The sequence below is a fragment of the Hemibagrus wyckioides genome, linkage group LG05 (genome assembly GCF_019097595.1).
Source record: "Hemibagrus wyckioides isolate EC202008001 linkage group LG05, SWU_Hwy_1.0, whole genome shotgun sequence".
Lineage (NCBI taxonomy): Eukaryota > Metazoa > Chordata > Actinopteri > Siluriformes > Bagridae > Hemibagrus > Hemibagrus wyckioides.
Window position 1 is genome coordinate 14,876,365 of NC_080714.1, and position 15,131 is coordinate 14,891,495.

Sequence of the window (15,131 nt, forward strand, 5' to 3'; positions counted from 1 at the left end):
GGTGGGGGAACTTCTTCCTCTCATGTGCATGCTTCAGAAAGTCAGTGTATTGCACATAATCACTAAAGGTATAATAGAATAGAGAGAATTAAACAACTCAGCCTGCAGAAGGCATTGTATATATGTATGTATGTATGTATTATTATTATTATAGAATACTGTTGTAATATAAAATACTTATTTTTTTGTTTCTTATGTTCTGTAAAGCTGCTTTGAGGCAATGTTCATTGTTAAAAGCGCTATATAAATAAAATTGAATTGAATTGAATTATTGGTCTTAGGCTGATTTCCAAAAGCATCTAACTATTATAGGGTTGTGCACAGCATCCAAAAAAGTCATCCCATCAACGTGTATATAAATTTTTGCTCATTCATTCATCTTCAGTCATCTGTATCCTGGACAGTATATCCTGTATCCTGTATATACTGTATCCTTGTAGTAGATCCAGATCTTACCCTGGGAACACTGGAATGCACCCTAGATGAAACACCAGTCACTCATAGGGCATAAACAGTGAAACAAAATATCACACCTCCAGGACTATGGTGCATAATATAACACACAATACAGGACAACAGGATTGAATGGGAGAAGAAATTTAAGAGAAGTTTAATCCTGGGTTGTTAATTGATACGACTCATGCAATATTTCCACAACCAAAGCAAACAGATTCTGCTGTTAGTTTGTGGCCAAACATGAAAAACTGCATACAATGATTTCAAAGTATTGTATTAAGCACAACATGTCAACTGAAAACACCTGTGTTAAAACACACACACACACACACGTCATTGCACATTCATTCTCGATGTCATGAGAGACATTTCCATAGCAGGCCAATAGGGGAGAGAAACAGCACTCCCTATGATGTACTGCACAGAGCAACTTGCACAGATATTCTCTTATGCAGTGTGCAATTCTGACAGCTTGTCAATATGGCAGAGACCATGAAAAGGAGCATGCATCTGAGTTTTTGACAGCACTTTAAAGATGTATATGCAAAGTGAGGAAGGACTTGTTTGACAGTTTGTTTCACTGCTCAGTTCACAAAAATGTTAAGTCATGATGTGGCAGGCTTCACTGAGATTTGAGATTCAAAAGTGCTTCATTTCCCCAAGTGGAATTCAGATGAAAAATGTCTTAAAGATGTATTTACAGATTTATCAAATATCATTTAAATGATTTCAAAGTAGTTAGAGAAATCTAAAAAAAACCACTTTTAAAACACATTATTTAAAGCCTTGCTTCTGAGTCTGAAAGGAACTAAAGGAAGCATTAAGTATTTATGGATTTGCCAAACAGAAGAATTAAGAAAAAGAATCTTAATTGTCCCATCACCCAAGGAGCTGCCCTAGTGCACAGAAAGTATTAAAAATAAAAATGTTCAGTCATATTACAGTTTTGTATGATCAGTAGTGTATTACGTGATTCAATACTTTTAAATAAAACTGGTTCCAAAACACAACACTTCATTAATTCATAATTAATCATTCTCAATATGTCCCATAAAATAACATCTTAAATATCCTACATTAGCCGAATGTAATTGTTAATAACAATGAACCATTTTATAAAAACAAGCTTAAAAAGTAATTTACAGACAAAGAAAATCCTAACAGTGAGGCTTCTTTCGATAAATGTTGGAGATCCACATCTGTGCTTTTGATATGCGAAGTTAGTTTATAATAAAGACACAAATAAAAGAAGATACGCATGTTTAATACTGAAGTACATTCCTTTATTAGCATGTCGGCATTGTTTCACAGGAATGTAAAGTAAAAAAAAAAATACAATTAGAAAAAAAAATCTGCTGTAAAACAAAAGAATCAACTAACATTTGTCATTTTTTAAAAATATTTTAGGCTAAGAAGCCAAATAAAATATGTGTGTGTGTGTGTGTGTCTGAAAAGCAGGAAGCAGCACACTGTGTACTAAGTACTACAGCATGGTGCTGTACGTTGTGTACAGGATCAAATAAGAAATATCTTAATAAATTGATGTATGCTGAATTTGTTCACTGGATATAAATGTAGTGCTTAAAAACACATTGCCCTTGGTGAAAAGACAATTATGATAGACTTCAAAATAGTGCTTGGACATTTAAAGACAGAACAGTAGTGTATCAACAAGCAGTTAATGCAATACCACTGCCCAGACTTCTCCTTCAAGAACACAAAAAAAGACAAATGATCATCTTAAGACAAAAAAAAAAAATGCAAAGTACAGACTTAACAATTAAAAGATTTATAGTGTTTTATTATAGTGGTTTTTAAGTGGTCATTATGTCCATGCATCCACGCTGAGTGATTATGTTGTACATAAAAATTAAGAAAAGAAGAGCAATTGGCCCCAGTGCTTTTGCACAGGAGTTTGTCCGCTCATGCTATAGCTTTGGCTTCAGGTAAGAAGGCTTCCCAATACTTTATCAGCTGAAATGACAGGAAGGAAAACAGGATTTAAACCATCATTGACTAAAAGATTTTAAAATACACTAAACTAATACAGAATGCATCATATTACCCATGGTATGAATGATTCTTACCTGCTGCTGTGTATGTACAAGTGATTCTAGGTACTTAATGATGACAACTTTGAAGTCCTTCACTCTTTGTTTCTATGAGAAACAGAAGGTCAGGCAATTCATCATGATCATAACATATCAAACAACATAAAAGTAAGTAATTATTAAGAGTGTGAATGATTCTAAAATGTTATTCTCAGTTTGATACACGTAAATAAATGCATGCTGTCAAAGCAGAGATCCTCATCATGTCAACTAACCTCGAATCTCCCCACTTCCCGGCGAATGTTCTTTGATATCTGCTCGAAATCTCTTTCTCCCTGCTGTACTTTAGCTTCCCACTAAAACGAGTCAAAAGAGACAAGAAAACCACCATGCTGACCGATATACCAGGCTGTGTGGATATGAGTGTTATATAAACACTTTACAGTCCCTCCAGGATCTCACGATTCTGCGATCACAGACACTGATACAAAAGCGAACTCTTATAATATGAGGAGCGTACTATTTTTCTGAATTACCACAGATTTGAGCCAATTCACACTATGTGAATTCAACACAAAAGGCATTACACCAAAGCCCTCTTTGATTCACATGTAATTTCATATGGTGTTTTTACAAAATTGTTGACAAAATTGTGTAGAATCAAAAATTCTATTGGCCATAACAATAACAAAAAAACTCGGCACAATCCTGGAGGAACTGACTAAATAAGAAGAAAGAGAGAGAGAGAGAGAGAGAGAGAGAGAGAGAGAATACTGTAAAGTGTGCAAATTCAATTTTTTTAGCATTTCACCATGCTATACAGCTGGACCAAGGTAAAACCTTTGACATACAGATGGCATTAATAAAGCAGAAGAATATTTTTAGTGATGAGCCACAGGAAGACAGGATGGAAATGATGAGTATCACATTTTCCCCATTTAATGATCCCTCCTATTATCTAAAGCTTCCAGTAAAAAAAAGGACAGAACAAACTCAAATAATAAATATTTATCAACCCACAGTTAATGTAAGTTGATAAAGCGTTTACAGTTATATTGATTATAAAATCTACACTTTCATGTTAAGGCATGGCACACGGTGAATAAGTCTTTATCGGCATGGAACTGTGTCTCAAATACATTATGCCAGTGCAACACACATTAAAGGACCAAATCTACTGGTGAAAGAAAAAAAAAAAATCAAAACCAAGGGTCCTACCTCCTCAATCTCCTTTGTGGGGCATGACAGGGAAAATGCAAAAATTAAAAGTGCCTGATAATGTTCTGTGGTTAAATTAATCAATAATTTATGAACTCTTATCAAGTGGAACAGTGGTTTCAGTGGAGTTATGAATGGACTAAAGCAAGAGAAAGCTTCATAATCATCAACACCAGGGCTCTCAGGAACATGTGTTGATGCTGAAATCGGACCTGGGGCTTATTTTCTGACAAGGAAATTTTAAAAATTAGGTTTAAAAGCTATGATGCACTTTTTGCCATGTTGGCGATGAAAATATAAAATTATAAAAATTATAAATTGAAAAAAAATAAAAAATAAAATAAATAAGTAAATAAATCGGTGCATGACCAAGTGATGCAAAATAATTTGTTCAACTATCAGAATTTTTTTGTTCGTTTTATTTAATTAATTAATTATTATTATTTTTTTTTGCAAATAGTGCGCATGTGCTCACCTCCTTTATCTCATCCTTGGCCTGCTGGAGCTTGTCAGGCTTGTTGGCATACTGTAGCTTAGCTTCAGCTTCTCTCTTTCGTTGCAGCATGAGCTGAGCATCCTGCCATTTGGACCATGTTTTCATGCGCTGGTCAAACACACCCTAAGGAGCATAAATAGCTGTAAGCGTGAGCTTTAAAGGGGCCATGAAGCTGTATTATTTTGGATCAGAGTGCTCTTTAGTGTATGGACAAATCCATAAAATCTGCCTTTGCCTAGAGAGTCCTTATTGCCTTGCTCAGTCATGAATGTCATGGGCATTCACAATTTTTACTTTTGTGTACATTTAGTATTAGTGAAGGTTTAGTGGATTTTAAATAAGTCCAATCAAACCAGCTAATACATTTATGACCTGCTAATCAGCAATGTTATGTAAAGAACACCATCAGAAATTATCAGCATGCATCAGTTTCTCCCTAATTCAACAGGAACAGAAGTATAAGTTCCCGTCACCTTGACAGCCGTGATCAGCCGTACGTAGTCACCAAGCAGCTCAGAGAACACGTAGAAGTCAGCATAGGCCTGTTCTTGATGCAGCTGATCAATCTTCTCCTCCACCTCAGCAAGCTGCGAGAGTGCCCGCGACAAAGCTGTGTGGTCCTCCGAATTTCCCAGCATGGCAGCACTCTTTGCAAACGATGCAGTGTTCAATGATAACTCTGGGGACGGGACAGATGAAGTGACATGGACCGGGTTCACAGACAAAATGGTTAAGTAAAGGAAATAAGGCCATGTCCATGTTAATCAAGGGCAAGTGCTCCCCAATTTGTCTACCAGAGTAACCACAGCTCTCACTGGGATTTAACTAATCAAAATAGCGATTATACAGAAAAAGCTTAAGAAAGTGAAAGAAAGGTTGCTAAATATATATATGCCTGAGAAAGCTTTCAGTTTGCCTTGCTATTTTGAATATCCAGTAGAAATCTAAGGTGAAGTCATTTTATTAGTGCTTCAGGACAGGGCAAATGACCAGGACTTACCATTACTAAATGCATATTTGAAAAGATCACCAATTTCACCACTATTAGAAGGCATAAATTTCCCCTCAGAAAATGTATTACATGCAAATCATTTTTGAATTAATTCTTCAAGACAGTAAAAGTGGTGTTTTATACTCAAACATTAGAGAGATCATACTCTGCAAGTATTCTAATGGACCATTTTTATGAGTCACTAAATTATGTATGATATACAGTGCCCCCAGACAGTCTCCCAACCATGATTGTTTATTTTTGCTGTATTCTGACTCACTACAGAATTAAAATGAAACAAAATATTTAAATATCCTTCGAATTATACTAAAAACTGCAAACTGTGCAAGTTCTAAATTAGATCAAACTATACTAGAATAGTTTCTGAAATAATTTTCTGGAATCTTTGACCCACTGGAATTCTGATATGATTTAAAGTGAAAGTAAATTTGTTGTTTAAAATTAGTTAATAAATAAAAGTTAATAAAAAATATTTTGATCTGTTACATATTAACAAACCGAGCAGATAGGAACAAAATATTTGCCAAAATAAAGGTATGGTTACATGAAGGTGTGTGTAATCTACTGTTAGTTATGAACACAGCAGTTATTACATATATATAACAGCTTAATGCATTCAGCAGAGACCACAAAACAATCCTGTAATTTGCTCCGGATAAAACTGTCATGCTCTCTTAATGCATAGAATCTGTTTAGGGATTTATTTTGTGTTATTTATCTGTTTCCACTTTATAATGACTACTTTCAGGCATGTATGTCACCCCTTAATATATAAAGTGCAATTTACTCGTAAAGGTGAAATCCATCTGATTATTCCATTAACACACCCCTTTATTTATATGTTTTTTGCACAACTGAGTAATATTTACTTGTGTAAAACAGTAGACTGAGAGTATAACTGTGGTCTTTTAACAATTGTATTAATTAGCTTATTAAATAACTGCTGTATTCAATACGTATTACCTATGAAATTAATGCTGCATATCTTTACAAACCCCTTCTGCTGAAATGTTACCAATACCCAACTTAAGTCATGGTATATTTCTTTGTTTTAAAAACCCACAGGTCAAAGTTAATAATAATAATAATAATAATAATAATAATAACAATAATAATAATAATAATAATAATAATAATAATAATGTTTACCTTTCCTGTGACAAACTAATGATTCCACACTGGCATGGAGTTTTCTGAGCTGGATGTCAAGGTTCTCAAACTGCTGTTGTTTCTCTTCAAACCACTTTATAAAGAGAGAAGAAGGATGTAAAGTCAGTAAAAGGAACTATATAAATTAGGGTCAAAACAGTCAGCAATACCACACACGGAAAAAAAAGGTCAATAAGGAACCAGATAATTAAAAATGTGATTGACAAAATGATTTAAATGATTAAGATTTAGTCAAACACTCTAAAAGTTGCAAAATTGTCCAGAAGATTCAGAAGTACTAGGTGTAATAGTGTGCATGTCTACAGTTGACTCTAAGCACAAAGGGTAGGAGACACATGCCTCCACATCATGGCACTGTCTCTCTCTCTCACTAGTGTGAGGATCTTAGAATTCAAGCCAGAGAGCAGCTCATTAATTCGTCTCATTATTCAAGTCCAAAAATCAGCCCCTTACCGCATCCGATTCATTCATCTTGATTGTCATTTTGTTGACAGCGTCGGCCGCTTTGTTTACCATCCTCAATATTCCGGCCCCACTCAGTGCCTGGGTGCTAACTGCTCGCGGCAGCTAAGATAAAATGACAAATAAGGGCAAACAAACCAGTTAACAGGCCGGGGCCTGGACCGAATCCCACAGGGAGCTTCACTCCCTCTTGTCTCACCTACACCGCAGGCCTGGACCATGAAAAGCCTGTGGTTTTCTCTACTCCCATACATTTTAATGCTCAATTCAATTTAGTGCATTTCGTCCCTTGAAAATTCTCAGAGGGCCGACGGGCACAAATAGCTTTCAATTGCCCTCGGACCACTTAGCCTCATAAAATCACTAGGGTTTTCTTTTACAATTACATTAATGTAGTTTCCTCAGAAACGTGGTAATCCACTAGAAATAAGTTGACCTTAAGCATGAAGGACTCATTCAATGATCTAAGCCAAGTGTTAGGCATAAGTATTTTATTTACAAGATATGAAAAGCTAGAAACAAAACTAGAAAAACTAGAAAGGAACTCAGATTGTCACATTATGAAACATTTACACTGATCATGATCCATACCTCTGTGTTTTCCAAGAACTGAATGACATCAGTGTCTTTTAGCAGAGCAGGATGATTCACTGTTCTCATCAGATATCTATACAGAGTGAAACAATATAATTTGTTTAATTTAAATTCCTTATTTTAAACACAATACTAAAAGAAACATCTGTCCAATAGGTTATCATCACAGATTTCTGTCAACAGTGTAAAAAGAGTGAATAAAATCTACAACTGAATTTCTCAGATTTTAGACAGTAGAAAACATAAAACTATTTCTCGAGTCTTGAAAAATCTTATGTGCACTGCTCAGAAATTAAGGGGCTTGGCAATCAAGATTCAGTTCTTTAACAAATGAAGTCTATAAGCTGACATCCAGGGGCCCTGTCCAAGCTACTGACCTTCACATCAATCAATGGGCTGATAAAAAGGGCAGAGAAATGTCAGCGCCTCACTTAACTTTAAGTTTTATTCGATTCATCAGACAGCGCAAAACCAGCAGTACAGCGGAAATCGTACAGGAGTACAAAGTGGGAAACGTGTGCACTCAGGAGAAAACTGCCAGCATGAGCCTGCATTGAACACTGACAGCAAGAACCCTCCTGAGCTTGGTGATAATTATTTATCTAATACTTGTTGGTTAACCTTTTGTCCACAAAAGACCAGAACATGAATGCTCTTTCCATTTGAATTGTTTTCACGTCAAAAAAAATTCAGCCACACATCAAGCCAATGCTTGATGTGTATGAAGAAGCAAGAGTCTTTTCTTTTTTAAAATACCTTTCCAAAGCAGCTCTTCTTTTCTCTACAAATTCTGCAGATGACAAGTCTTCTTTTCCAACCTTGACTTTTGTCATTCCTGAAAAAGTTTAAACACATACGAAAGATTACAATTCTGAAAAATGTCTTTAACTGATCATGTGACTCTTTCAAGGGCAAAACAACCTCCACTTTTTAACATACCCACGATGCTTTTCTCTGGTGCCGGAGGGACTATGTAGCCAATGTGCATGTACTTTGAAGCCAGTTTGCTATGCAGACCCAGGAAATCACTGAATCTCCTTTTCACAGAAAACTCACTTCTGCTGAAAAGGTTCAGGGATGTCTAAAAATAACGAAAAAAACAAAACAAAACAAAACTGTCTGTCAGTACAGGCAGATTTTCACAAAACTTCTCCAGTACAGGGGTTTCCAAACCACTAGTCCTAAATTGTAAATTCCAGATTTACAATTTAAGACTACTGTAATACTTGAACATTTCATTATGTCAGTATCACATGGGCAACAAATTGCAGTGGTCATGTTGTTATAGGAAAATAATCCATGCTGGGATGATGCAATATGCTTGACTTATACTTGAACTTTTTGCAAGTATCTTGGACTTCATGTGTACACGCAGAACATGAGTGGCCTTGTACACATACTTGCCCGCGAATTTTATGCACATCTGGAGGAAGCCAAATTTACTATGATTGGAACATCAGAGCCAAAACAATCCTGTCAGGCTTCCAAGTTGAATTGTGAAATGTTTAGTGATTTCATTCACAGCAACATTAAACAGACTGATGAGCTCTGTTTCTCTTTACAACTTTCTGTCATGTCAAAACTTTATTCTGACCTTACATCCAAAAGTATTTACTAATCTAGAAGATCCCAAAAACTGATCAACAAATCAGAGCTTTCACTCGGTTTGAAAGCTACATGAAAGCTACTTACCATAACACAAAATCCAGTTAATCAAAAACTAGAACTGTACATGTCTCAATTCACATACACAGGGTTAGTCTATATAGCAGAGTTAGATAGATAAGAAAATTTCATTGTAATTACAGAATTCCCAAACTAGCCTTAAATCTCAGGATAATGAAAAGGTTAAAATAGCATGTGCACAGTTCATTTAAATGTGTCTTGATCCATTGCAACTCCTGGTAACATTTCAAAATATGAAATGTATTTTCAGTTATATACATATTTCAAATAATACATTTCTATCGCATTTGTAAAATAAATGAATAAAATTGTAAATCAAGGAACGGCTAGACTGGGAAACCCTGCTCCAATAGAAAAATTAAACAGAAAATGCTCACCTTGGTCGACACCTTATATGCCATATAAGCATTCATTCCATCACCTTAGAGAGAAAAACACAGTCAAACTGAGATCTTCAGGAAATTGTTATTTTAAAGTGATTATTTTGCTGAGTCACAAAATAAACGACTGTTGAGAATAAAGCTGTATTTTTTCACTTTTTGATATGATGAGAAATTGTACTGTGGGTCCTGTTAGTGATTTCAGACTAATTATTGCTGACGGTGTTAGAGTAAGTCGTGCTAGCACACAAACACAAACACATTACTGACAGTAATAAACATTATGGTAACTGTGGGCATGCATGATTAAAATATGTGTTTCTCCGCTTCTGACTGGCTTTGTTAAGGGGTCAAACATGGCTATTTAGTGATTGTACATATCCCTTAATGAGTAGTTCCCAGCCCTGTTTCAAAACATTCCTGCCCTAACAAGCCCACTGCTACTCAGGATGCTGTTAATTAGCTGTTTAGTTGAATCAAATGTGTATTAGAGTGGGGAAAACAACAAAATATGAAGGTAGATGTATTCTGGGGCCAGAGCCCTAACGGATGCGTTTCCCGAGATGGCTAGAGACCAAATCCTATACCTGATAACATTTGAAAAGGTCTATTGATTTCGCAATGTATAGCACCCCACCACCACCCCACCCACAAACCAGCTAGCCCTGCAGAATGGCCTCAGGAGATGAAAGCTGCTACAGATGCCAAAAGGCTTTTATCAATGCTACAGCAGTATACAGTGAGGAAGCTCTACTAAACTTACCCACTTTCTCTGGATCAGATACTGTTATCTGCATATCAAAGGTGTCCCCTTTCTCTTCAGCTTCTTCATCCTGTAGAACAAGAGGCAAGTTACTAGGAAATCAGCCTCCTCCTCAACAGGAACTAGGGATAGGAAATGAGTCTGCAGATTAATAGGAATTACAAACAGGATATGGGTCATCAAACTCAACACGATTCTGCTGAGCAGGTATGAAAACCTAAACACAGTCACAGAGACACTGTGAGGTTTATTTTTGAACTCTTCTAGAGAAAGAAAAAGAGACTGTATAAGAAGGAAGAATGCAACTCTTGTCAATTCTGACAAGTCCTTATTTTCTGCAACTCCACAGTAGCAGTGGAACAGGCCACACTTCAAGCTCAAATGAAAACATTTAAAATTTTGCTATTAACACACATATATGTATGTATATAATGTATGTGTGTGTGTGTATATGTATATATATTTATTATTATTATTATTATTATTATTATTATTATTATTATTCCTTATGTTCTCAATTTCATGGGAATACCAAATAACATAATACAGACAGATATGTATACATATCAGTTTATGTTATGTTTATATAACCATTTTATTGATACCTTCAATATTACATTATATTACAAGATGCTTTACCTCATCTAGAGATCCAAAGTCTTCAACTGTAGGAGTGATGATTCCTGTAGGAGTGACTGGTGTGATGGCAGGAGATGGGCCATCAGATAGGATGGGCTCCCTCTCTGGACTGTCCAATGACACCTCCTCTGTTGCTTCTTTAATGACAATAGGATGAAGTGAATCAAATCTATCACACAATTCAGTTATGCGACAAATAAGGAATGTGACAATACAGAAAATATAAGACACATAATCATCTATTAGTAACATTATGCTTTATCAGTACACATAATTATGACAAATCACACATAAAGTGCAGCATAACCCAATATAATAACCTGCTCTAAAAAATACTATAAAGTGCTGTTACCTTTTTAAATAAGGTTGCATGACCACAATTAGATATACCAGTAACTACACTGTCATAACGTAATGTATGATCATCATACCATGAATTTTCTATCACATTCTGCTGCGAAAATCAAACACCACCATTGTTCAACATACTAATAAATAAAATCATACAGCTACAGCCTAAATATGCAGCAACTCATGTCAACAGAAACATTATAACATGTTATAAATGGCCTGCAAATATCTTATCAGCTCTAGGTTATCGTGTGTGTGTGTCTTAATAGAGAACCTGCTTCGCTCAGTCCTCAACAAACTCACATTATTTTACAGACACATCATTCAACCACAAATTATATACCAGGAAAGAGGTCCTCTTGGTCATCATCTAATAATATTTCTTGTTTAGGTCCATTGGTGTTTGTGCTGATGTCTTCTGCAGGCAAGCTGGCTGGCTCAGGAGATGTGGGGCTGGACTGTGAATAAAATACAAGAGCAAAATGTGGATATAGCCATTTCATTGACATGCCTGTTAACTGGCTAACATTACACATTATAACCAACAACGAAGCTCTTTAGTAGTTCATGCACATTTTAAGTGAAAAGTACTTTTCATAAGGTGATTACCATGGCCTGACTGCTCACCAGCTTCAATATCTCAGGAGTATATCTGAATTTGCTCTGGCGGTTATGTCAAGGAGAACCAGAACTAATTAGTCAACCTAGAGCAGCACACTTTATTCAGATATCAGTTGCGTCTGATATGGATTTTAAAATACTTTTATTGAACTGCCTGGCACACTATCTTTTTCTAAAAATTTGGTAATTTTGGACAAATAGAAGCACACATTCTAATTTGACTCAAATAAGCTACAAATTCATATATATACAGGCTTGTAAAGCTTAAGTGCCAAAGGTTTTCATTGCAACTAAGCAAAAGAAAAACAGAACTTGATAACATATTACTTTTCAAACATAAATTTGGTGTTTAACCTGAGTTAAAATGTTGAATTATGGTCTTTTTGCTTTTTAATTGCTTTCATTTTCTAATCTAAACTGTGCTATCATGGTAGACATACAAGGTCAAACCTGTTGAGCCACAGTGCCTCATTACTGTATATGGTATCTACTTTAGTAAGCCGAATCTAATTTGATCATTTGTTATTAACAACTATATCACTGCAAGAAACAAGCATTCAATTACAATACAAGGTTCAACATCTAGGACTTTTTGCACTATGTTTTTTGTTTCTTATGTTCTGTAAAGCTGCTTTGAGACAATGTTCATTGTTAAACACGCTGTACAAATAAAAATGAATTGAATTGAAATTAAATGAATTTTAAAACAGTAGTAGTTTTAATCATAAAAAAAGAGTCAATATTACAATATTTCTCTGAAAAGACACGATTAACCTTATACAGAACTCTTAGAGGTACGTCTCCCGATTTCAACCCCAATAAGGTCCTAATCTAAAAAGATATTCATGATGTCTCGTTAAATTATAGTGGTTAAATACTTTTACACACTTTGTGACGAAAACAGTCCATTACATAACACATCAGGAGAGGACAGTTAATGTTCACACCCAATATCCAGCAGTACTATTTTTCTGTAAACAGTCTTTATGGCAAACTGCCCACAAGTGCACAGGGTGTTTTTTTACAGGATGAATGACAATAAGCTCAATCAGGGGACACGTTTTACACCTCTGAACTTTCCCCCTCCTCCTTTCCTTCCTTCCTCATTTCTCTGCTCCAAAACTGCTGACATGGTGAATTCTGTCCACCCAAATGATATCTTGTCCAACCAAACTGTAAGACTGTCACATGTTCTCTGCTGCTGCGGTCACCTGTCCAGTCCTGACGTTTTAGGAAGGTCAAATTATAGGGGAACTAGTTAAGTTCTGCGGAATATTTACTTAAATTAATGAGGGCCATGTAGTGCATTGAGGCAGTAATTGTCCAAAAAAAAAGGAATTCTGTGTTTCTTTAGGGCGTTTAACGCATTACTCACCCATAAAGGGTTCAGTTTAACAGTCAAAACTAACTAGTTTTACTATTTCATATCTCAGTTGCAAAATTTCTCACTCTGAATATGAAGGATACATGCGCGGTGCGTTTAATTGGATGTGTTGAAATATTTTTGTGCAGTTCGCGACAAATATATATCAGTCGACGTGACACTATTTGTAATTGTAGTACTCCTGCGTTACTAGAACGCAGGGTTGATGGTCAAGTTTGACGCCCGCGCATGCGCGCTACTCATGCTTGTGGGCTAATGCATATAAATGAATTGTTGTTGACTACGGTATAATTGCACAAAATATGTTTTGCTGAACAAGGAACCGAGCAGATTAGGTGTGAAACCTCCGTATATGTCAGCAAGTACAGTTTCCAAACGTTTGATCATGTGTCCGCTGACTTTCTTAGAGTAACCGTTATGCTAGCTATTGGTTTGAGCAGCTAGCCACCTGGTAAATGTAATTCCTACCTGCTCTATTGTAGTGACGGCGCTGGAGAAAAGGTCTTCTCCGTCCTCCACTTCTATAAAGTCTGCCTGTCCTGCATCTGCCAACGGTGGGGGTTCCCTCTCTTCCGCCATCTTCTCCTAACAGTAATAACGGTGAGAGCAAACTCTGTGATTAGAGACAGGAGGTTCCCAGGCTGTCATGTGATCCGCAGGAACAATTCAGTCTTATGACAGTTGTGGCGCTTTCATTGAAAACACGCTCCGCCCTACACAACACAAAATACAGCCAAAATAACTCTTTATTATTATGTGGAGACACGAAATCACTTCAGTAACAGAGGAAAAATAAATAAATTTTAAATTTTCCCATTAATAAAGTATCTATCTATCTATCTATCTATCTATCTATCTATCTATCTATCTATCTATCTATCTGTCTATCCATCCGTCTATCTATCTATCTATCTATCTATCTATCTATCTATCTATCTATCTATCTATCTAAATAACACTGTTATAACAGTAGTATAATAGTAAACATTTGGGGGATGCAAAAGATAATGACGGAATGATTAGAGAAATATAGTGGCCCTATAAATAGAATCCCCATTTTCCCTAAAACCTGGATTCAGATTTCATTAAACTGTAGAAAATTCTCCCCACAAAAGTTTCATTTTTAAAGACAGGTAGCACTCAGATATGCCAGTGCTTCTGAGACCTCAGCCTCAGGTACACTATGCTGTTTTACTGCCTTAACTCACCTGATCCTGAGCAATAATTAACCCTTCAGGAAGCTGAAGTGTGTTTGCATAGGCAGTACATAGGCAGCACAAACAATACATAATACATACCGTTGATAGAAACTGTATTTTAAATGAAGTTAAGTAGTTTTTGGTTCTAATATTGTGTTTAGTGGTTTATAACACTTTGAACATTTCCAGTTACAGGGAAATATTGGACAGCGAGGCACTTTTTAGGCAAGTGCAACAAAAATGACATGGGGGAAATACATGCAAATGAAATTAATTAATAATTATTGAAAAATATCAATATCATCATAGGTGACTGTGCTGTTATTCTGATCTGGCTTCAGCACCTTCAGCAAAAATGCTGAGATCTAAAGTAAAAAAGACAGAATTATTGTCATCTTACACACTATTAAAATGCTGTGCAGCAGACATCCCCTGTAACAATGAAATTGGTGTGCCTTCAATAAATATAATTAATATATGGATTAATAAATAATTAATTGAGTTGCTTCATATTCAACAATTATGGTGCAACAAGATCGCATTCTGTTGTGTACAACTGAGCCTTTTGGTTAGTGTGTGTGTGTGTGTGTGGGTGGGTGTTGGTGTGTGTGGGTGGGCTTGTTTTTACCTACTCTAGTTTTTGGCTTCT

The 15,131-nt window shown here is 35.8% G+C and overlaps 1 protein-coding gene across 1 annotated transcript; it reads right to left on the bottom strand.

Annotated features, from left to right (window-relative positions):
• Nucleotides 1-1,717: 1,717 nt before the first annotated feature.
• On the bottom strand, nucleotides 1,718-13,945 carry snx2 (sorting nexin 2). The gene is made up of 15 exons (XM_058390465.1): nucleotides 13,752-13,945; nucleotides 11,622-11,736; nucleotides 10,928-11,064; nucleotides 10,289-10,358; nucleotides 9,523-9,566; nucleotides 8,399-8,540; nucleotides 8,216-8,294; nucleotides 7,457-7,532; nucleotides 6,857-6,970; nucleotides 6,383-6,476; nucleotides 4,695-4,900; nucleotides 4,201-4,344; nucleotides 2,783-2,863; nucleotides 2,544-2,615; nucleotides 1,718-2,430 (listed from the first exon to the last, which is right to left on the bottom strand). Exons 1-15 carry the CDS (start codon nucleotides 13,860-13,862, stop codon nucleotides 2,380-2,382), a joined length of 1,536 nt encoding a protein of 511 aa, XP_058246448.1. The 5' UTR covers nucleotides 13,863-13,945; the 3' UTR covers nucleotides 1,718-2,379.
• Nucleotides 13,946-15,131: the final 1,186 nt, after the last annotated feature.